This window comes from Chiloscyllium plagiosum, chromosome 1 (assembly GCF_004010195.1).
Source record: "Chiloscyllium plagiosum isolate BGI_BamShark_2017 chromosome 1, ASM401019v2, whole genome shotgun sequence".
Taxonomy (NCBI): Eukaryota; Metazoa; Chordata; class Chondrichthyes; order Orectolobiformes; family Hemiscylliidae; genus Chiloscyllium; species Chiloscyllium plagiosum.
In genome coordinates, this window is record NC_057710.1 from 61,783,668 (window position 1) to 61,808,566 (window position 24,899).

General features: G+C 39.7%; 1 protein-coding gene across 8 annotated transcripts in view; it reads left to right on the forward strand.

The window, feature by feature from the left end:
* Positions 1-24,899, forward strand: part of LOC122548946 (protein unc-13 homolog B-like) — a 643,343-nt gene that overhangs the window by 463,172 nt on the left and 155,272 nt on the right. For 6 of the 8 annotated variants that reach the window (XM_043687965.1, XM_043687956.1, XM_043687983.1 and 3 more), the window contains 6 exons: positions 582-634; positions 5,172-5,250; positions 6,297-6,302; positions 9,197-9,271; positions 13,579-13,798; positions 16,436-16,663. In XM_043687965.1, the coding sequence (XP_043543900.1) occupies positions 582-634; positions 5,172-5,250; positions 6,297-6,302; positions 9,197-9,271; positions 13,579-13,798; positions 16,436-16,663 (661 nt within the window). The remainder of the gene's footprint in view (positions 1-581; positions 635-5,171; positions 5,251-6,296; positions 6,303-9,196; positions 9,272-13,578; positions 13,799-16,435; positions 16,664-24,899) is intronic. The other 2 variants (XM_043687975.1, XM_043688019.1) reach the window with 1 other exon arrangement.

Genomic DNA, 24,899 nt, shown 5'->3' on the forward strand with positions numbered 1-24,899 from the left:
GCTGACTATTGTGCAATTGTTGGCGAATATCCCCATACGGAAGGAAGGTTATTGATGAAGCAATTGAAGATAGTTGAGCGCTGGCTGAGGGTGCATGCAGACCTCAATTTACATGTGGACAACAGCATTATTTAGATCACAATGAAACAATTATTAAAATAAACCTGTGCTGCAGAGTAGTCAGCAACCATCAGAACCTATTTAAATATTCAGTCTCATCATTCTGTACTCAACTCACACTAAATACATAATTTATTCTTTCCAATTTATCTTCTACTCTGGTAGTCATGTAGCTTTAGATTATTATTGATTTTTTTTGTTTAATTGAAGTATATTTTTGGAAACCTGTTCAATCTTTATTGAACAGATCATTTAACTTTCTGTTAATAAGGAAACTTTACAAACTTTTCCCCGTTTGTTACACTTTATGTGTTCTTGTGTTTAAAACACAGATGTTTGTGTTTTTTACATTTGGAAACAGAATGGCATAGTAGCAGCATGAGTTGATCTTTTCTGATATTTGCCTGATTGATTTGCAACTTTTAATATTAATTTCTCTTCTGAATTAAAAAAAACACCAGGCTCAACTTGGAGGTGATGGAGATCCTTCAAAGACACCTTGGTTGAAAGGAGGGTAAGTAATTCCTCTGTTGTCCCCTGCAAATAATATAGTATAGAGGCATCTATTAACTCACTAAGAAATTTCAACATTTTTGAAGTAATCTTTCTCCAGCATTGTCATTGATTTATTCCAAATAAAATATAAGATCTGATGAAGTGTAATTATGTATAATTTTCACTTAATTCTAATATACACAAAAGTTTCTAAAACCGAGAAATGTCATTTCACATTTTTTTAAAAATCACTTAAATCACCATCATTGCTGATTGTACGTATGTGTGTGATATATACACACACATACACACATTTATATATATCTATCACAGGAGAGTTTTTTTGTTTTCTTTATAATAAATTTCCTGTTACATCCAGAAGAGTTGTGGTTTTCCATAAAAATGTAGCTTACGACACCATGAAAATTTCATGCTCACAGATAATTCCAAGCATTTTTAGAAACATATGCTGCATTGCCATTTTGACATCTGTTTGTAAAGGCCACATTAATTTATCAATTTTTAAGGGGAACAATGTTAAGTGGGGACTTGCCAGGCTTCTGATTTGCTAACTTAACCTGTGTCACCCACTCTTTTGACTTACCACATTTCCTACTTAAGTAACTATAATAATTGAAACTTTATTTTTGATCAACTATCCAGAAAGCAGTAATGGTTACCTTAAATTCCATTTGGCCTATGTTCTTACTTCTTCAGTTTCAAGTTTATTACTGTTGTAATTTTGATTTGATGAGACAGAGGAATATTTTAACATGAAGACCTTAACATTGCCTCCAGTTGATTAATAAAATGAATAAATGGAAGAAAAATGATTCAATAATTGTTCTGACTACAGAATGAATTTCTGATAATTAATGTTTTCAAACAAAATAATCATGTTCATCAGAAATGCAATGTACTCTGAAGTGCTGTAGCCAAACTTGCAGACAACACAAAAATCGATGGAAAGGTAAGTTGCAATAGGGATACAAACAGTTTACAGAGAAATATTGATCAGTTTAGTAAGTGAGCAGGAAGTTTGTAAATGGAACATAATATGGCAAAATGCAAAGTTGTTCGTTTTGGAAGGGAGAACAAAAGAACAGGATATTAATTCAATGGCGAAAGCTGCATCACAAAAGAACGAGTGAATACTCGTGCAAAAACGAAGAAAGCTAACACAAAGGTGTAGCAGGTAATCAGGAAGGTTAATGGAAATTTGAACCTTATTTCAAGGGGATGAGAGTATGAGAGCAGGAAGTCTCTTAAATCAACCGTAAAAGGTGCTGGCGAGTCCACATCTGGAGTACTGTGAGCAATTTTGGTCCCTTTATTTAAGGAAAGATATCATTTTATTGGAGGCAGTTCAGAGAATGCTCACGATGATGATCCCTGGTATGGAAGGATTGTGTTATGAGCTAAGGCTAAACAGGTTGAGACTCTACTCATTGGATTTTAGAAAAATGAGACGTGACCTCATTGAAACATAAATGCTGAGAGGATGTTTTCCTCTCTTGGGAGAGTTTAGGACCAGAGGGCGTTGTTTCAGAATAAAAGCGTGCCAATTTAAGACTGAGATAGGGAGGAATTTCTTCTCCCAGTGCATTGTGAGTTGTAGGGGCAGAGTCTTTGTGTACATTTAAAGGAGATATAGATATATTCTTCAAACAGTGGGGGTATCAAGGTTTATAGGGAAATGGCAGGAAAGTGGACATGAGGGATATCAGATCAGCCATGATCCTATTGAATGATGGAGCAGAGCCCAAGGGATGGAACAGCCTACTTCTGTTCCTATTTCTGAGTGGTGTTATGACTTGCTAAATTTTGGCTTAATAAATCAGTGAGGTCAAGAATTGTGGTTCCAGACTTGTGCTCTTCACCCAAAAATCAGAGGATTTTGCAAGTGGATGGGAATGTAGAATTCAAAACTAGATCAGCCATGATTTTATTGAAGGGTGAAGCAGTTTTGAATAGCTGAACAGTCTACCTCTACTTCCACGTCATAGATTTGTATTAATCATGCACCTAATGTTGCATGCCCAACAAATAATGTGTGCAAAGCAAAATGATGTTCAATGAAGGTACTGTGTTGTCTTGACAATGCCAGTGACCTTGTTATAATCAGTTACCGTTTGCACAGAAAATGGGCAAAATCCTTCTATTTTTAATAAAATTAATAACATTGATAATGGAGAATTCTAATGACTTTAAAAGGTCTCATATGTACGCAAGTGAATCCTGATACTGGTTAAAATTTACTGAACTGATTCAGATAAAGGTTCCCTATGAGAGGCTGGTTAGCAAGTTTGGATCTCATGGAATACATTGAGAACTAGGCATTTGGATACAAAACTGCCTCAAACGTAGAAGACAGAGGGTGGGTGGTGGAGGGTTGTTTTTCAGACTGGAGGCCTGTGACCAGTGGAGTGCCACAAGGATCGGTGCTGGGTCCACTACTTTTCGTTATTTATATAAATGATTTGGATGTGAGCATAAGAGGTACAGTTAGTAAGTTTGCAGATGACACCTAAATTGGAAGTGTTGTGGACAGCGAAAAAGGTTACCTCAGATTACAATGAGATCTTGATCAGATGGGCCAATGGGCTGAGAAGTGGCAGATGAGTTTAATTTAGATAAATGTGAGGTGCTGCGCATTGGGAAAGCAAATCTTAGTAGTACCGATACATTTAATGGTAAGGTCCCAGGGAGTGTTGCTAACAAAGAGACCTTGGAGACAGACACACACACACACACAAAAACCCACATGCGCACATACGTTTGTGGGGTGAATTTGTACTTGCAGAGATACATTGTACTTTGCTCAAAAGCTGCATGACTCCATGTAAGACTCTGTTATTTCACTTTTTAAATTAGAATCAGTTTAAACATTCTGACACAGACAGGGAACACAGGGGGCTAACACCTTCAACATATTATCTGGCTGACACCAATTGTTACAGTTAACATGAGAATGTAACTTTTAAAAAAAAGTTTAGTGATTTACAAATGAAAGAAGTGAACTATCATGATATTCTAACAGATGAAAGACTCAACAAATAATCAAAGTATTTTTCAATGTATAATTTCAGTTACATCACACTGTAAACATTTGCTATAAATTCTGTGTCTAAAAATCGTGTCCTCCACAACCACCTGATGAAGGATCAGCGCTCTGAAAGCTAGTGCTTCCAATTAAACCTGTTGGTCTATAACCTGGTGTTGTGTGATTTTTAACTTTGTACACCCCAGTCCAACACAGGCATCTCCAAATAATGTCTTTTTAACCACCTGTGTATACACGATGCAAATTTCAAAGAATTATATACCTGAACCCATGGATCCCTCTGTTCTACAACACTACCCAAGGCCCCACGATTAATTGTATAAGTCCTGCCCCTGTTCTTTGTACCAAAATGCAATACTTCGCATTTATCTAAATTGAACTCCATCTGCCATTTTTCAGCCCATTGATCCATTTGATCAAGGTCAACATTAGTGAAGAGTTTCTCCTTGATTACCATTGATTCCAGTTTTGCTAGGACTCCTGGGTGAGCAAATTATGCTTTGATGTCAAGGGCAGTCACTCTCATCTCACCTCTCGAGTTCAGCCCTTTTGTCATGTTTTGTCCACAGCTGTAATGAAAAGTCAAGCATCCAATGTAGGAAGCAAATGAGTGTCAGCACAACTGTTGCTTTTCAATTATGCCTTAATAGCATTGTCATCAACAGATTCCATCACTTTAATGATGAACAAGAATATACGGAAAGCGGTAATTGTCCGTGCTAAATTATTCCACTTTTTGTGGACAGGACACAGCTACATAACTTTTCCACATTGTTGTTTAGATGCCAGTATTATAGCTGTACTGGAGTAGCTTGTCTAATGCATGGCTAGTTCTGGAGCACAATTCTTCATTACCATTTGTTGGAATGTTGCAATATCCAGTGCCCTTATTTATCTTTTGATGTCATGTGGAGCACAGCACTTTTTCTGAAAATGGCATCTGTGATGTTGGGGACCATAACCAGAAAATTATATTGATAATCTTCTTGGAATTTCTAACTGAATGTGGAAGAAAGTGCTTTGGCCTGGTCTCTTGCACTGATGTGCTGAGTATCCTGACATTTTAGGATGGTGATATTGGTGGAGCCTCCACCTCATCTTATTTGTTTAATTGTCCACCACTGGATGCACTATGATTGTTGAGCTTGGATCTGGTCCATTGGTTGTGAGGTCATTGAGTCCTGTCTATTGTGTGCTGCTCCAGTAGTCCTGTCTTTGTAGCTTTACCAGGTTGACGTCTTAATTTTAATTATGCTCAAACTCTTCTTGGCATAAATTCTTGCATTCGTCATTGAGTGAGGTTTGTTTTCACAGTTGACCTAAAGTATATGTCTCAAAGTACACGGTAGAATCTGATCTCATATTTTATAGATGATTAATTCAAGTCTTTTGATTGCTGATGCAGAAACATAACCACAAAACTATACGATCACATAATTGAATCCAACTTTCCAAAACCGAAAATACAAAACTATGTTGATATTGTTTCTAGAACTGGAGGCGGATTGTATGGTATTGACAGTATGCCAGACCTGCGGAAGAAAAAACCAATCCCACTTGTTAGCGATCTGGTAAGTCACTTTTTTTCCCTTCCAAATAATCATCTTTATGTTGCATGATTTATTAGTCTTTGTTACTGCCATTTCTCATGCTTTTATGTTTGGTTTCACTTTGTTGCTTTGCCTTCAACTTTATCTATGAGTGAGGTCAGAATTCTGAAATAACAGGGATATTTTGCTTGACATTAAACTAAGATTTTTGCCTTGTGTTTTGTGGGTGATCAGCTTAAGATCTGTCTTATACCTGATGGAAGTTTGCTTGAGCAGGAAATGCTACAGAGTTAATTTGTGTATTAAAGCACCTTAACATACCTTTCGTGTTTCTATTCATTGAGTCATTTTCATGGCAATGATTTAATTACGCTTTCCAAAACAGGATCATTTGGTATTCTTTCAAATACTTGAAGCCATTCTGTTAAAATCAGCTTTGGTACAAATGTCTAGATTGATTTCTGCCTCAGTATCTTTGAGGTTGCTGCCCTTTCTTTGTTGCCCATTTAATAAGTGTTCTTGTACATATTTTCAGAATGTTACTCTCAGCTTAATATTGGCCAACATCATTTTTAAAACAGACCTCCACTCATCTGATGTTCTTCCATAGTTTATCAGATTAATTTGACAATCAGTGATTTGTTCTCTTTTGGCAGTTTTAAAATCTTTGAAAAATGTTTTTGTTCATTATATAATTGAAGTTTTGTTGTTTGCGAGAAGGTTTAGTTTCTGCATCTTATGGTTTCAGGGCAAGACGAGCCAATTGTTTGGCTTCTAAGTTTCTGTGAAGGCAATTTATTTTAAAAGGGAGAATGATTTGTAATTTAACAAGGAATGTTAATAAAAAGATTGTAGAAATGAGCAGGTTGTAAATCAGGTGATTAGGTGTCCAAAGAAAACTAGTACTCAGAGTGTTTCAAATTAAAATTAGTGCTATATTTTATGAAATAGGCCCATTCTCATAGTGCGGTATAACAATATGACATGATTGCTTTGGCATCAGAAGAGTTGAACTCTGCAATAACAATATTGTAATTTTTTTGTATGCAAACATTCCTTTTGTGCAGGCCATGGTAAGTGGTACTACAATCTCCCCAATAAATGATAAAGGAGCATTATGCTTGTTGACCCTCAACTTCCACTTTTTTCTTTAATCATATTTTGCAGTATTCCATAAGTTTCCACTCCTGCATATTAATTGTTTTGAATGTGTAATATACATGAACCTTATATACAAAGCTGTTTTCTGTAAAGGACTAATGTGTAGAATTTTATTGTTAAATCATGATGTTAGTAGATGATATATTAGTTCTCGTCACTGTTGTAGAAACCATTAATTTTATCCCATCCCTCATTTACACTGCTTTACGTTTACCACAGGTGTCATAAGTTACCTCTGTATTTGCATGCAGGCAAGTATGCAACATGGGCACAATCCTGTTAAATAGTTTAAAAAATCTCACTATTTTGAATGTGAGTTACATGCATCCAAATTTCCTCGATCTTTTACTGCCATTGATCTTTCCACCTAAAGCATCTCTGCCAATAAAGGTTCTCTTAATGTTGCAATCACGTTTTCAAAGCAACGACAACTGTCAATTTTCTAGTTTAATTATTTTTCATATGATGTAATAAGAATTCTTCGTAAGACCTACACTACATTTACAGTTTCTCTTGATGTATTTTTCTGCTGAAAGTTTTCCCAAAATGCAGATTCTTAGACATTGGTGGCTTGTGTGCACGAACAAAGATATATGGTGGAATTTTATGGTGTCTTCTCTGCAGATTTGAAGTCCGTCCACCATGTCCTAGTCTTCACCAACCTGTCTTTCATTATAAAGGGTGCACAGAGGCATTGAGCAACCTGTCTGTCCTTTTGGTCTATAGAGGCTCTTGAGGGACCAACTATTGACCACTTAAATGGCTATCTGGTACCCACTGCAGCTTTACCCTGCAAGGAAAGGCCCAGGCTTTGGATAATCAAGTAACTCAAGCTTGTGTTGGTGAGAGAGTGTACCTCGGTTGGAGGCCCTTTATTACATCAGAAAACTCTTCTCCAGTACACACACCAATTTAAGGCTCCATCTGCCTGTGCAGCTGGATGTAAAAATTCCTATAGCAACTATTTTAAAAGAAACACAAGACAGTTATACTCAGTATTGTGAACAATATTTACCACTCAGTCAACAACACATTGCTGATTGTGGAGGCTTGTTTTGCTGAAATTCACTGCCATGCTTCCTGTATTATAACAGTGATTGGTTGTATATCACTTTGGAATGAACAGTGTTGCCATATAAATGCAAGTTATTTGTTGTGCAAAGGGAGATGGGAATGGGATGAAATCTCAGTTGAAATCCATACAGCTGTCCCATGGTGATATCTTCTATCACTGGCCACTGGGTGGAATTTTTAAATAAGAATTTATACTGATATTTTCTTGCTCCAAAACCAGGGTAACACGCTTTTATCTGCAAGCTCAGATCTGCAAACAGTGCAGATTCTTTGTGGTGGGAATTGTTAGTTGTGAGTTTTGCAGATGTCATGACATCATCTTTTGCATGACAGTGACAGCCCATCAAATGAGCAAACTTTCATGGTAGAGTGGAAGGGTTGAACTGGAAGCAGAAGCATTGCCTCCGAGAAAAGTTCCAAATTGAATATATCAGTGAGTGAAAGCCAAGGTGGGCTGCTTAGTCGGTCCTCTGCTCTTCTTTGGCATCTCAGCTCAGTTCTAGAGAAAAGCATTAGACAGTCTAGCCCTCAGCCAACACCCTGTGTGCCCATTCCAGTTTCCTCCCACAATCCAAAGATGTGCAGATTAGGTGAATTGGCCATGCTTAATTGCCCATAGTGTTTAGGGATCTGTCGGTTCGGTGCATTAGTCAGGAATAAATGTAGAGTAGTAGGGGAATGGTTCTGGCTGGGTTAACCTTTGGAGGCTTGGTGTGGACTTGTTGGGCCAAATAGCCTGTTTGCTCACTGTATGACTTCAATGATTTATTGTGTTATGTTTGAGAAGTCTTTGAGATGTTCATAAAATTATCAAAATAAACAGCAGCTATTGCAACTCCACTAGGAAAGAAGAAACTGTTATTTTCATAAAATAGTTTATCAAACTCAGCCATTAAATCCCATTTGAAAATAACTTTGATCCTGTTGAGCAGTTATATAGAGCCATCCATCATCTCAGGAGTTCATAAAATAGGAAAGTTCACAATCCAGTTGATAGGTGTATCAACAACCCCTGCTGAACTTTTTAAAATGCTTTCACTGTCAAATGGATGGATCTTGGCCTTTTCCGGAGGTCACCATCATCATCCACAGCCATTCACTCCCTCCACCTTCGATGTGTATTGACAGCAATGTGTATCATCCACGTGATTCCTGACCTTAAAACATGGGCTGGCAAGAATGACATTTGCTTTTGATGCTCTCCCATTGACATGAAAATCTGTCAGTGTGAAATGACCATGTGCACAGTTGAATAGCACAGCTTCTGGATTGCACACATTTAAGAACACCACATTACAAGAATGGGGAATTGGGTCCCACCCATCTTTATTTTCTTCCATCTGATGGGGATTTGTCTCCCATCAAATGAGCAAAATTCAACCATTTGACTTAGAGCAAACACTTAAAAAAGAACTTACCACTGGAATAATTAGTGATCTTAATTACTCCAATAATACTAATATCTTGTCAGTCTTGTTCATTCAAAGAGTATCCTTTACAACAGTCGTGTATCTATAAGGTTCACTCTTTTAATAAAATAGATCAAACTAGTTTGTGGAATTTTTCTTTTCCTTAAGCTAGTTCATAATTTTCAGTTGTGATACATGTGGTTATTGAGTTATATTATGTATACCCACATTTAATTTTGTGAATTCTGCCTGCATTATTTTTTCTGTATTCAAGAATTGCATTGATCTTGAATTTATAATACGAACTTGGTTTCAAATTACAGTCACTTGTGCAGTCAAGGAAAGCTGGCATTACCTCTGCAATGGCTACTCGCACCTCTCTAAAAGATGAAGAACTGGTAAGAACAGCATATTTGAAAAGAGTCCATATGTTAGTATTTTTTATTAACCAAAACAGAAAATGCTGCAAACACTGAACAGGTCTGGCAGCTTCCATGAACAGAAACCAAAGAAATGCTTCAAATCAGTTATTGTTCATCACAACTGATCATAATTTGCAGTTTTGTTCATTCTAGTTGCACCTTATTACATTTTTGTGCATATAAGGATAATTTTCACTTTCAAAAACACAGGAGTGTTTGGACAGGTGGCAGGTTACATTTCTGAAACAGAAGAAGATTCCTAGGTTTCAGGAAAGACAGCAGATAAAAGGAGACTAGAGGGGTAGGATCCGTAAGGTAAGTGTAGACCGCTTGTGAGTTGAGAAGAGCTGAAGAAATATCCTTCATGTCCAGCCAGCTTTCCTGTAATTACCATCTTCCTGTCTCCATCACTGTTCTCTGTGCTCTTCTGAACCCTCTGGCCAGCATCTGAATTGCACACTAAGACCTGTTACCCTGACCTGCCCAATCTTCTCCCTTTGGCCATAATCTGCTCTTCATCTTGCTGTCCCACCAACAGCTGTCGAGATGTTTGAACTGCTGAAACAGTTTTAATACTTCTTTCCTGTTCAGATGACACGTACCTCCTTTCAGTTCTGGGGGCCTGGATTCCTTTTCAGTTTTGACAGTCAAGTGACTTCCACAAAATCTTATGACCCTGAGGATTCCACAAGCCTAATAAGTTAGCCTGCTGGTAGAATAAAAATGGCTCTTCTCAAATGAAAAGTCCAAATTTTCTGCTAGGATGAATCTGGCCTTCTGCTCAAATCAAACTAAAACCTGATTCTTGGTAACTAAACTCAAATTAACTATCAGTGACTCTTCATCATTTGTTTTCTCCATGTCCTAAACTGAGTGATGTAAACTTCATGAATTAACACCTCAGCTTGCTGGATAGCACTTACAAAGTTATGTGCTTTTTGTTTTGGAAATGTAAATCATTTTTCAAATGACTTTAAACTAGTTAAAGTGAGGGAGGGCTCAGGTGAGTTTATTAAATTTTCCAGACAAGTAACAGGACAGAGAATATGAAAAAGGGGGTGGTCGACACTGGACTGAGGGTGTTGTGCTTAAATGCTCCCAGTAGAAGAAACAAGGTAAATGGCCTGGTAGTGCAGATTGAAATTGATGGGTGTGATATTGTGGGCTGCAAGGGGATCAGGGCTGTTGATCCCGTTGAAAGGACAGGCATATGGACAGAGGAGGCAGGGTTGCCTTGTTAGTAAGATATTAAATTAAATCAATATCAAGTGCAATTAAAAGGTAGGAAGGCATCGTTCTGTGAGTAGATTTAAGAAATCACAAAGCAAAAAAGATCCTGATAAAAGTTATGCACAGATCTTCTAGCATTAGTCAAGTTGTGGGGTAGAAAATAAATCATGAGATTGAAAAGGCAGGGAGAAAAAGGCATTATTACAGTAATCGTGGAGGATTTCAATATGCAGATGGATTGGGAAAATCCCCAAAAAAGGTATTTGGGGAATGTCTAAAAGATGCTTTTATGCTAACACTGACTTCAGTCACTGGTGCCTTGTCCTTTTCTTAGAATATTTTGTTTCCCTTGGGATGAATTTTTGTTGTGCCTCCTGAACTACCCTGAAACCTCTGTCATTGCCTTCCCGGATTGGCACCCCTTCCAATCAACTCTGCCGGCTCCTTCCTCATGTCTTTGTAGTTACTTTCTCTCAAATGTTATACTGTTACATCTGATTCCAGATTCTCCCTCTCGAATTGTGGGTATTCTGTGATATTATAGTCACTGCTCCCTAGAGATTCCTTTACCTTAAGCTCCCTAAACAAGACTGTCCCATTGAACATCGCCAAATGCAAAACTGCCTGTTCCCTAGCAAACTCTGTCACAAGCTGCTCCACAAAAACCCTCCCATAGATATTCCACAATTGCTTTTCTTGAAATCTACTGCCAACTTGAATTTTGCAGTCCTGCATATTGAAGTCCTCCATGGTGATTATAACAGTGCCTTTCTTAAATACCTTTTCTATCTCCTGATTTATTTTCTGCCCCAGTACTGACTACTGCTAGGAGGCCTGTATGTAAGGCCATCAAGGTTGTTTTCTTTTGTAGTTCCACAACTCTATCTACACAGATTCTATGCCTTCTGACTGTATATTGCTTTCGATTTAATTTCTTTTCTTACTAACAAGGCAACCCTGCTCCTTCTGCAGATTTCCTTTCAATAGGTTGCATATTCCCAGCCCTGATCACCTTGCAGCAAGGTCTCTGTGATACCCATGATATTGTAACTGCCAGTTTTAATCTGCGCTACACGCTCATTTACCTTGTTTGGTATACTGTGTGCCTTGAAGTACAACACCTACAGTCCTGCATTGACTAACCTCCTCATAGTTTTTAACCTGTACATAATTCTCCTATTTATCTTCAATTTGAAAGTAACCTACAGTAGATTGTCAAATTTGCAGCTATTACTAACCAGTGAACATATACTTTCTTGTGATATGACTTTCTTTTGTGCTCAGCCCTGGATCTTGGGTTTCAGTTTATACTGTTAGAAGTCCTTTGAAACGCTAAATAAAAAAGTAAGCAAAATGCACCTCTCCCCCTCTGCACAGGTCATGGTAAGGAGATTAGGAGGCTGCAGAAGGACTTGGAGAGGCAAGGAGAGTGTATACATCTCTATGACTCTAAAACTGGCATTTGGAATACATTGTAGAAAAGTATAAGGTTATGCACTTTGGTATGATGAATAGAGGCATAGACCATTTTTTACATGGGGGAAATGTTTTGGAAGTCCGAAGCCCAAGGGTACTTAGGAGTCCTAATTCAGGATTCTCTTCAGGTTAACATATGGGTTCATTTGGCAGTTCGGAAGACAAATCTAATATTAGTATTCATTTCAAGTGGGTTCAAATTCAAGAACAGGTATATGCTACTGAGGCTATACAAGTAGTTCTTTTGTAACGCGATGGTTCCATTTTTGTGCAACCCAGCATTAAAGAAAAATCACGCTTTAGAAACGACACTTAGTGTTGGCGATCTAATTGCGTTGCAACCAACACACGTTTTAAAAGTTCATGCTTTCGAAACAGTGTCCCCAATTTATCATTAATTCTTGTCAGACTGCATTTGAGAGATTATAAGCAGTCTTGGGTCCAGTATCACAGGAATGATGTGCTGATGTTCGAGGGAGTCCAGAGAAGGTTTACAAGAATCATCCCAGTGATGAAAGGCTTGTCATATGAGAAGTAGTTGAGAACTTTGGGTCTGTACTCAATGGAATTTAAAAAATGACAAAGGTATTTCACTGCAACTTGCAGGATACTGAGAGGTCTGCATAGTGTGAACATGGACAAGATGCCTCCAATTGTAGGAGAGACTAGGACCCAAGGGCATACCTTCAGTGAAAGGATGACCCTTAGAACTGAGATAAGGAGGAATTTCTTCAGCCAGCAGGGGATGAATCTGTAGAAATCATTACCAAGTCGTTGCATGTATTTAAGACATAGATTTAATAAGGGGATCAAAGGTTACAAGAAGGAGACAGGGGAATGGTGTTGAGAAACATGTAAGCCATCATCTAATGGTGGAGCAGAATCAATAGACTGAATGTTCTAATTCTGCTCCTTTATCTTATGGTCTACTTTCTGATCTCTTAGATAACGTTATTTTCACAGAACTGAAAGTGCTCCCACCTGCCTCTATTTTAAAATTCAAATTCTCAAATGGTAATTATATAAGACAGCTGTGTTACAGAATCACATTCGTAATGCATTCTATTCATAACTCCTGCAAGTAAACGTCCACATTGCCCTGTTGCACAAGATGCATTCAAACAGAGTGTTTTGTCATGTGTTTCTACAGTACTACACATGTTGTTCTGTAAAAATACATAATTCTTTAGGAAGTAACATTTCATAAATGCTGCATTATTTTTTAATCTTGTTTGCCTCAACATGATGATCTTTGCCTCAACATTCACCAAAAATGGTAATCCAGAAGAAAAAATATACAGAATCATTTTATTTTTGCAGATTTATGCAACAGGAGTGTATCATTGCCATTATTACATTGGAGTGTTTTGCCTCAAAGGATAGACACATTCTTAGCATTGGTGCATCTATCACATTTTCAATACGAGAGTGCAGTTCAACATGACAAGTCATACATTTGCAACACCAGTTGCCTATGTGGGAATAGGAATTTAGAACAAAATAAAATGCTGGGAGGATCATGCAGATTTAAAATATGTCATGCATATTTTTAATCATGTTTGTATTTGTTTCTGCAGAAAAATCATGTTTATAAAAAGACCCTCCAAGCCTTAATTTACCCTATTTCTTGTACCACACCCCACAATTTTGAGGTCTGGACTGCCACCACACCTACATACTGCTATGAATGTGAGGGCTTACTATGGGGTATTGCTCGTCAGGGAATGCGGTGCACTGAATGTGGGGTAAAATGCCATGAAAAGTGCCAAGATCTCCTAAATGCAGATTGTTTACAACGTAAGTCTGTCTTCTGTGTATTTGCTGATCTGCTGCGTATTTATATTCATTTATGTTCAGTCCAGCAATGTCTGAAATCAGAGGTTTGCTAAGTCTATTCTCTGACTGTAACCACAATATGTTATTACACATCTCTTTTGTGGCTTCCCTGCAGCCTTGCACACAGTTAACCATGCCATGTTCCTCTTCCAGCTTGAGAGGTTTGTTCTTGTTGATGCTGCAATATCTATCTGGTATCCAAATAACCTGGTGTAATTGTTTCTCTTGTGACCCTCATGCAATTCGAGGGATCTGTACTTAGCCATCTCCCTTTCTTTAACTTCATCTTGACTCTTGCTGACACTGTCTGAAAAACTGTGATAGCATATACAAATGTGCTGATACTACCAAGTTGTACATCCCTACCAACCAGTTCAAGCCTTTAGCTATTGTCAGGCTGCTTGTCCAGCATTTCTTCTTGAATGAGCTGCAGATTCCTCCATTTGGCCATTGGGAAACCAAAACTAGCATTGTCATCAACTACAATTTTCATAGCCCTGTTATATCCTTTCTCTGGCTACCGTCTCAGGCTGAATCAAGCACTTAAAAATTTTAGCATCCTCTTTGATACCAAGCTGAGCATCTGAACCCAAACATCCCCAAACATTGCAACGTTTTCCTAATTCCACCTTGGTAAGCTTATCTATCTTCATTCCTTTCTCAACCATCTGCTACTGAAATCTGATTTCATCTCCTTGTCACTTCAGACTGGTCAATTATAATGCTTGCCTGGCTGATGTTCAATGCTCATTACGCTCTACAAACTACAGCTGTTAAAAAACAGAGCTCCAATTCCCATCCTCCTGTCATTCCTGTCACACTGACATTTATTCTGATCCCCTAATGACTCCAATATAAGACTCTCCTTCTCCTGTTTAGATTGCTTTACATTAATCATTTGCTTCAGCCCTATAATCTCTGCCCCTGCTTCAAACACAAACTGCATTTCTCTAACATTCATCTGTTGTGGATACTTTACCTCTCTGAACCCACCATTTGCATCTCTGCTTTTCATCACCTAATCTCCACTGCAATTTTCCCACATTCATTAACCTCTACTCCTAAAATCACATTTCTGTCCCATCCTTTGCAGTGAGATATATTGCTGACTGCACCTGTTTCAGACATTGTGCTTTGTTAATTGTGCAAGCTAGATGCATGTTAGATTCCCACTTAATTGTGTCCTTGTATGTCCTGAGCATCCAGCTGAAAGCATGCAGAAAAATGTTTCAAAAAATTAATAAAAGTAAAAGGAAAATTGTGAAAAACGTTTCCACCAAGATGAAATGTTTGAGAACCACATTACTTATTGATTCAATATTTACTATTGATTTTAGTCTCATGTCCTTAAGTGAGCTTAGTAGATACAATGTAACAAGTTTTCTTGCTGTACAGTGATCACAATCGAGAAAATATAGTAATTGTTCACAATCACTTTTGGATATGAATTGTAATCCTACCCAACTCCAGCTCCTTGACAACCGTGTTAGGGAACTGGAGCTGGAGCTGGATGAACTTCGGATCATTTAGGAAGCGGAAGGGGTTATTGAGAGGAGTTACAAGGAGTTAGTTACTCCACAGCCACATGAAGAAGGTAGATGGGTTATCGTCAGGGGTAGGAAAGGGAACTGGCGGGCAGTGCAGGGATCTCTTATGGTGGTTCCCCTCAACAACAAGTGTACCGTTTTGGATACTGTTGTGGGGGGAATGACTTACCACGGAAGCAATGGGGCACAGATCTCTGGTGCAGAATCTGTCCCTGTTGCTCAGAGGGGAAGGAGGAAGAAGAGCAGAGCTGGGCTGAGAAGTGGCAGGTGGAGTTTAATGCCGAAACATAGAGGTTCTTCACTCCGGAAGAAGTAACAGGAATGCAGACTACTGGGCTAATGGTAAAATTCTTGTCAGTGTAGATGAACAGAGAGATCTCTGTGTCCAGGTGCATAAATCCCTGAAAGTTGTCAACCAGATTGATAAGGTTGTTAAAAAGGCATATGGTGTGTTGGCGTTTATTGGTAAGGAGATTGAGTTTTGGAGCCCGAGGTCATGCTGAACAAGACTGGTAAGGCTGCACCTGGAGCATTGTGTCCAGTTCTGGTCACTGCATTATAGGAAGGATGTGGAAGCTTTGGAAACGGTTCAGAGGAGATTTACTAGGATGGTATGGAAGGAAGGCCTTATGAGGAAAGGCTGAGGGAATTGAGGCTGTTTTTGTTGGAGAGAAGAAGGTTGAGAGGTGACTTAATCAAGATGTATAAGATAATCAGAGGGTTAGATAGGGTGGACAGTTGAGAGCCTGTTTCCTCAGATGGTGAAAGCTAACATGAGGGAACATAGCTTTAAATTGAGGGGTGATAGATTTAGGACAGACATTAGGGGTAGTTTCTTTACTCAGACAGTAATAGGGGCGTGGAACAGCCTGCCTGCAACAGGAGTAGAGTCGCTGACATTAAGGACATTTAAACTGGCATTGGACATAGATGGGCTTAGATGGGTATTAAATTAATTTTGCAGGTCGTCGCAACATTGAGGACTGAAGGGCCGGTACTGCGCTTTAAAGTTCTATGTTCTTATGTATAATGGTATATGTTCTACAAACAGGTGCAGCTGAAAAAAGCTCCAAGCATGGTGCAGAAGACAGAACACAAAATATTATCATGGCAATGAAAGACAGGATGAAAATCCGAGAACGGAACAAGCCAGAAATCTTTGAACTCATCAGAGATGTCTTTGGAGTGATAAAAGTTACACATGCACAGCAAATGAAGACCATCAAACAAAGTGTACTTGATGGAACATCTAAGTGGTCAGCAAAGATTACTATAACTGGTACAGTGCAAAAGTTACCAACACCTATTTTACGGACCAGGCTCTCTAAATATCAGTTATATTCCATATTGTGCATTTTTCCAGTAATTTCAAATAAAGACAAGCAATTCTAGAAAATTCCTGAGGTTTATGTTAAAATCTCCAATGCCACAATTCCTTGCAATAAAGTGCTGCATGACAGTTCTAAATTTTCCCCAGTGACATTGCTGTTACATGTCACAAATAGTAATGAGCTTTGCAGTTTGTGAAATCACAGAAACATACAGAATGATTGAAGCACAGAAGGAGGCCATTTCTCCCATTGTATCTACCGGCTCTCTGCACAAGCAAATCAGCTCATGTCACCCTTGTGCCCATCCCATATAACCCTGCAATTGTTTTCCATTTGGATAATGATCTATTTCCCTATGATTGAATTCCCATGATTGAATTTGCCTCTGGAACCTAACTACATGCTACATGAAACATTTTTCTCATGTTGCTTTTAGTTCTTGGGCAATTCTCTTTTTAAATCTTTTTTAGATCTTGACCATCTCAACAATGAGGCCAGTTTATCCTTATCCATTCTGTGCACACACCTCCTATTTTGAATGCCTCTATCAATTCTCCTCTTAGCATTTCTGAGGAGAACAACCTATATTTTTCTAATTTGTCTACATGATGCTTGGAACAATTCTCTTATATTGCATTTCTTGCACCTTCACTATTTTTTTCGCACCCTTACTAAGTTGTGGTGGCCAGCATTGGTTCTGGCCCGATTGAAGTATCTTGTCCAATGTTACATGAAGGTTCATCATCAATCTATGTTAATGCTTTGTTAATGTATTTATTTACATCATTCTCATCAATTTTACCTCATCCCAACCTAGATGGCTGTTTGAGTGACTAGTGGTGTACCAGAAGGGTCAGTAGTGGTATCCTTATTTTTGTTACAAACATAAATGATATAGATGAAAATACAGGAAGAATAGCACACAAATTTGCAGACAACATCAAGATTGGTAGAGTGGTTATAAGGAAAGATGATGTTTGTAGGTTACAGAAAGATTTAGATGGGTTGGTCAGATGGGCAGACCAATGGCAGGGTTAATCCTGATAAGTACAAGGTGATGCACTTTGGAAGAAGGAAGAAGATGAGGGAGTATTTAATGAATGATAGGATGTTGGGGTAGCTTTAAAGTACAGAGGGATCTTGTAGAGAGAATTATACACAGATCCATGAAAGTCAGCAGAGCATGGGAATATGATATTTAAGGCATGTTTCCTTGCAGTTGCTTTCATCAGTCGTGGCATCGAGAATAAGAGCAAGGAGATAAGCTGGAGTTTTACAGAGTGTTGGACAAGCCACAACTGGAGTACTGTGTGTAGTTGTGATCACCTCCTTCCAGGAAGGATGTGATAGCACGAGAGGGGATACATAGGAGGTTCACCAGGATATTGCCTAGGATGGAGGAATTGAGCTATAAGGAGAGACGAGGTAGACTTGGATTGTTTTATTTTAGTACAGAGAAGACTGGGCCAGGAGGACATGATTGAGGTGCAGAAGATTGAGGGATATGGACAGGGTGAATAGAGAGCAGCTGTTCCCCTTGGTTGGGAGGTTGATCACAAGCGTGCATAGTTTTAGGGTGAGGAGCAGGAGATTCAGAGGGGATTTGGGGAAAAGCATTTTTGCTCAGTGGATGGTGGAGTGCACTGCCTGGGAAGATAGTGGAGCAGGAAGGTAGACAAATAGGAGGCTGGAAGAATACAGCAAGCCAGGCAGCTTTCGGAGGTGGAGAAGTCGACATTTCACGTGTAAGCCGCCTTCAGGACTGGAGGTGGGTGTAAGGGGAGCTGCAGATCAAGGGGGTGGTGGGGGCAGGGTGGTCAAGTAGGCATAGGTGAAGACAGGGAGAGGGTACAATGTGGTTGGTCAGTGGGAGGAATGAATCCGGTTGGTGACTGGGAGGAGTGGAAGGGAGGGGGTGGGGCTGGGAATGGGGTCGAGGGGAGGGAAGGGACGTTATTTGAAGTTGGAGAACTCAATGTTGAGACCTACAATTAAAATGCGTGGTGACTAGGAGGTCCTATTGGCCCCCTTGGCCTTGGCTGAGATGCCCGGAGAACCATTCTCTCAGATTACATTTAGTCTCTCTGACGTAGAGAAGACCACATCGTGAGCACCTGATGCAGTAAACTAGGTTGGAAGAGAGGCAGGTGAACCTCTGTCTCACTTGGAAGGACTGTTTGGGGCTCTCGATGGAGGTGAGGGGAGTGGTGTACCGGCAGGTTTTGCACCTTTTCCGGTTGCGGGGGAAGGTAACTAGGGATTCAGGGGGGTTGGTGGGGAGAGTGGCGCAAACCAAGGATCCTCCTCACCCTTGTCTGCCTTCCACAAGTACCATTCCCTTCGCAATAAATGTAGTTTATTGCATCAGGTGCTCACGATGTGGTCTTCTCTACATCGGGGAAACCAAACGTAAACTTAGGAAATGGTTCGATGAACATCTCAGCCGGGCCCGCATGAGCCGACCAGACCTCCCAGTCACTGCCCATTTTAATTCTCCTTTCCACTCCCTTTCCAACATGACCATTCTTGGCCTCCTCCATTGCCACAACGAACCAAACACAAATTGGAGGAACAACATTTCCTCTTCCGCCTGGTAGCCTCCTCCATTGCCACAACGAACCAAACCACAAATTGGAGGAACAACATTTCCTCTTCCGCCTGGTAGCCTGCAGCACAGAAGACTCAGCATTGAGTTCTCCAATTTCAAATGACCTCTCTTCCCTTCCCTCGACTCCCTTCCCAGCCCCTCCCCCTCCCTACTTCTCCTCCCAGTCACTAACCAGATTCATTCCTCCAATTGACCAATCAGATTATACCCTCTGTCTGACTTAACCTGTCCCCATTTCACCACCCATATCACTCTTCCTATTAATATACCCATCCAGATGTATTTTAAATGTTGTAATTGTACCAACCTCCACCATTTTCCCTGGCAGCTCATTCCATACACAAAATGCCTTCTGCGTGAAAAAAGATGCCCCTTAGGTCCCTTTTAATCTTTCCTGTCTCACCTTAAACCTATATCCTTTTGTTCTGGACTACCCCACCCCAGGGAAAAGACCTTGTCTATTTATCCTATCTAAACCCCTCATTATTTTATAAACATCTATAAGGTCACCCCTCAGCCTCCGACACTCCAAGGAAAACAGCCCCCGCCAATTCAGGCTCTTTCTGGCTTCATCCAGCCTTCCAGCCTTCCTGGCAACATCCTTGTAAATCTTTTCTGAACCCTTTCAAGTTTCACAACATCTTTCCGATAGGAAGGAGACCAGAATTGCACGCATTATTCCAACATATTAACTACATAAATGGAATGCAAGGTTAGAAGAACAGTACTGCATCTGACCCTCTGAGAAGATCATTAATGATCTTAAAGTGCTGGCCTTTATAGTAACCCAGTTTTATCAGCAATTCTGGTCCATTCCGACCAGATATCCCAACCCAATCTAGCCCCACCTGCCAGCACCCAGCCCATACCCCTCTCAACCCTTCCTATTCATTTACCCATCCAGATGTCTTTTAAATGTTGCAATTGTACTAGCCTCCACTATTTCCTCTGGCAGCCCATTCCATGTTCACACTCACCCTCTGTAATAAAAAGTTGCCCCTTAGGTGGCTTTTATATCTTTTCCCTCTCACCCTAAACCTATGCCCTATAGTTCTGGACTCCTCCACCCCAGGGAAAAGACTTTGTCTATTTATCCTATCCAAACCCCTCATGATTTTATAAACCTGTATAAGGTCAACCCTAAGCCTCTGATGCTTCAGGGAAAACAGGCCCTGCCAATTCAGCCTCTCCCTATTGCTCAGACTCTCCAACCCTGGAAAAATCCTTTTGAATATTTTGTCAATCCTTTTAACTTTCACAACATCCTTCCTATAGGAGGGAGACAAATACTGGAAACTGGGATTAATGCACTTTTACTGCTAGTTATGTCAGTGCAGACTCAGTGGGCGGAAAGGCTGTCAGCACACGAGGAGGCCATTCAATATACAGGTAGTTCTCCCATAACGCGATGGTTGTGTTTTTGTGCAACCCAGCATTATAGAAAAATTGGGCTTTAGAAACAGCACTTAGAGTGTTGGTGATGTAATTGCATTATAGCCAAAAAATATTTCAAAAGTTCACGCTTTATAACAATGTCCCCAGTTTGTCAATCACGTTATCGTGAATTCATGTTAACGAAACGTGTTATAGCAGAATGACCTATGTCACTTTGTGCGAGTCTGCCACCTTTTCTCCATACTCTACCTAATGTTCTTTTTCAAATAACCATCTATTTGTTTTTAATTAAATTGAATTCAACTGAATCTGCCTCCATCACAATTTCAGGGGGTGCATTCCAGACTCTAACCACTTGTATGATAACTGTTTTCTCATTATTTTTGCTTCCATTATGAATTACTGTAAATTTGAAGCTTTTTTTTTCCTATTTACTCATGATTTTTCTATCAAATTCCCTCTCTGTTTTCCCATCCCCAAGGAGCACAGTCCCAACTTGTTCGTCTATCTTCACAATTGTTTTTCATCCTTGGAACTATTATCCAAAAAATTTATGCACTCTCCAATTCTTTCACATTCAGAACATGATACAATATTACAGTTGAGACTGATCTAGTGTCTCATGCAAGTTTGCTGTACCTCCTTGTTCTTGTACTCAATTGGTTAACTCCATTTGACTTTAACAAGTCCATGCTTTCCTTGATTAATCCATATTTGTCCAAGTGACTGGTAATTTTGTCTCTTTACTGATCTGGTTACTGGAGATCTCGATTGCTGGCCCTATTTCTGATGAAACCTCTGCAATTACTCTGTTTTAGTTCTTGGCCATGAAATGATCACTGAAACAGAGCATATAGAAGTGAAACTAATGGGGACAACTGGAGTTAATTTTCCATCCATTTAAACTAATAGATGAAAATCAGATTGTCTTCATTACTTCATCTTCATCTCTGTACTATTTCTTTGGACCATGTATTTTTTTAATGTACAATGTAGGAAATCAGCATTTTCTCAGACTTAGCGATTTATTTAAATTGCTGAAAGTAAATTGATCACATTTTTGCCATTTAGATTTGAGTTTTGCTTTCACTGATTAACCTAGCTGCAGAATTGACTTCGAAATCAGGGCTGACAGTTTAAGACCATAAGAAAAAGCAGCAGAATTAGGCCATTTGGCCCATCATATCTCCTTTGCTATTCGATCATGATTGGTATGTTTTTCAACCCCATTGATAGGATGCCGACAGTCGGAAAGAGTAATTCGGCCTATTGAGTCTTCACCGACCCTCTGAAGACCATCCCACCCAGGCGCAGCCCCCCACCGTTATCACTGTTACCCCACATTTTGTTTTACCATGGAGAACCTACATGGACTATTTACCAATCCACCTAATCTACACATCTTTGAACTATGGGAAGAATCAGGAGCACCTGATGGAAACTCAGACAGATATAGGGAGAATATGCAAACTCCACACAGTCAAGGTTGGAATCGAACTCAGGTCGCTGGCGCTTTGAGGCAGAGTGCTAATCACTGAGCCAGTATGCTGCCCATTCTCCCACCTTCTCCCTATAATCTTAAATCCCCTTACTAATCAAAAGCTATCTATCTCTGTCTTAAATGACGGAGACCTCGCCTCAACAGCCATCTGTGATACTGAGTTCCACAGATTCACCATGCTCTGACTGAATAGGGTGCCTCTTCACTCTGAGGCTGTGACCTTAATCCTAGTCTCTCCTACTAGTGGAAACGTCATCTTCACATCCACTCTATCCAGGCTGCTCAGTAAATTTCAATGAGATCCCATCCACCCCAACTCATCTTCTAAATTCTAAAGTAGAGATGCAGAGTCCTCAATTGCTCTTTATATGACAAAACCTTCATCAATGGGATCATTCTTGTAAACCTCCTCTGGACCCTCTCCAATGACAGTTCGTCCTTCCTTGGGTACAGGGCCCAAAATTGCTCACAATGTTCCAAATACTGTCTGACAGAGGTTTACAGAGCCTCAGAATTACCTTTCTGCTCTTGTTTTCTAGCCCACTTGAAATGAACGCTAACATGGCATTTGCCTTCCCAACTGCCAACTGAACCTCAAGAAACAATGGAGACAGAAAGTCAGTTGGCCTAAAATCCGACATAGGGAGAATGCTAGAAATCTATTGTTAAGGATTTTGTAGAAGAACATTCAGAAAATATTTATGCAATCAAGCAGAGTCAACATGGGCGTATTTGTCTTATTATTAAACTTTTTTTGCGGAAATCACAAGTAGCATGAATAAAAAGAAACCTGTAGATATGGGATGTTTGTTTAGGTGTGTCTGCAGTGGGTAGATTGGTGAGGACGAGTTGAGGTAGATTTGTCTCTTTTTGTTAATTCCATGCAGCAGTTCATCCTTTATGCAAAAATGGCACAGCTTAGTTATTGGTGGTGCTACCAAGCTAATCCTGGTGGTGGACATTTTAATCTCCCACTTTGATTAATCTAAACAGGGAGAGATTGCAGAACTCAGAGGGAGAATAAGGAGGGGCTCTCATAGAAACCTATAAAGTTCCCACAGGCCTTAGACAGGGTTCTTGATGAGCAGGGAGTCCAAAACTGGTCCCAGTCTAAGGACAAGAGGTGAGATTCATAGAGATCTGGGTATAATAGTGCACTAATTACAGAAATAGTTTGCACATATACCAAGTAATTCGAGAGACAAAGGGAATGTTATTGATTATTGTGAGGTGAATTGAATGCAGAAGTACGGCAGTTCTGCTTCAGGTATTCAGAACATTGGTGAGTCTACATCTGGAGTATTCTGTACAATATTGGTCTCCTTACGTAAGGAATATGTAATTGTGTTGTAATCAGTTCAAAAGATTTATAATACTAAAATCTGGAATGAACAGGTTGTCTTGTGAATAAAAGTTAGGCAATCCAAATTTTGAGCCAGTAAAGTTTGAAAAAGTAGGATTGAAACATATAAGATCTTGAAGAGTCTTGACAAGGAAGATATGGAGAGGATGTTCCCTTTAATGGGAGAGTGTAGAACTAGAATTTGCTATGTCAAAATCAGGGGTCACCCATTTAAATCAGAGGACTATTTTCCGCTGAGGGTCAAGTCTTTGAAACTCTCTCCCTGAAAGGGTGATGGAAGTAGAGCCCTTGGATATTTATAAGGCAGCAGTGGATTGATTGAAAGGCGATCAGAGTCGGGGTGAATATGGATTTGTGTATAAGCCATGATTTTATTGAATGATAGAACAGGCCCAGTGGTTTGATTGGCTTGTTCCTGCTCCTGATTAGAATGTTTGTTTGATTGTATTCCAGAAGTTTAACTATATCAGACTGTTGTTGAGAGTCTAGTGCTGGGAAAGCACAGCAGGTCAGGCAGCATCCGAGGAGCAGGTGAATCGATGTTTTGGGCATAAGCCCTTCATCAGGAATGAGACGCGTTCCTGAATAAGGGCTTATGTCTGAAACGCCGATTCTCCTACTCCTCAGATGCTGTCTGACCTGCGGTGCTTTTCCAGCACCACACTCTTGACTGTGATCTCCAGCATCTGCAGTCCTGACTTTGTCCTTTGTCAGACTGTTGCTTGACTATCCTGTGAAACAGCTCTACTAATTTTGGCACAAGCCCACAGTTACAGGGTCCATAGCTCTAAACATAAAAACAGAATATAGGAGCAGATGTAGGCTACTGGCCTCTTCAAGCTTGCTGTGCCATTCTATACAATCATAGCTAATCCCTACATCCTTTGATCCCTTTAGTTCTAACAGCTGTATGTACATCTATCTTTAAAGTCTTCAGTGTTTTGGCATCAACAGTTTCCTGTAGCCGAATGTTTTGCAGCCTCATCACTCTCTGCATCAACAAATTTCTCCTATCTTTGTCTTAAAAGGCTGACCTCTTCTCCTTAGGCTGGGACCAGTGGTTTTGGACTTCCTGCTCATCAAGAGAACGAGGGTAGGTCCAATCAAGGACAGTAGTGGGAGAGTGTGTATTGAGTCGGAAGAGATAGGAGAAGTCTTGAATGAGTACTTTTCTTCGGTATTTACAAACGAGAGGGACCGTATTGTTGAAGAGGAGAGTGTGAAACGGACTGGTAAGCTAGAAGAGATACTTGTTAGGAAGGAAGATGTGTTGGACATTTTGAACAACTTGAGGATAGACAAGTCCCCCAGGCCTGA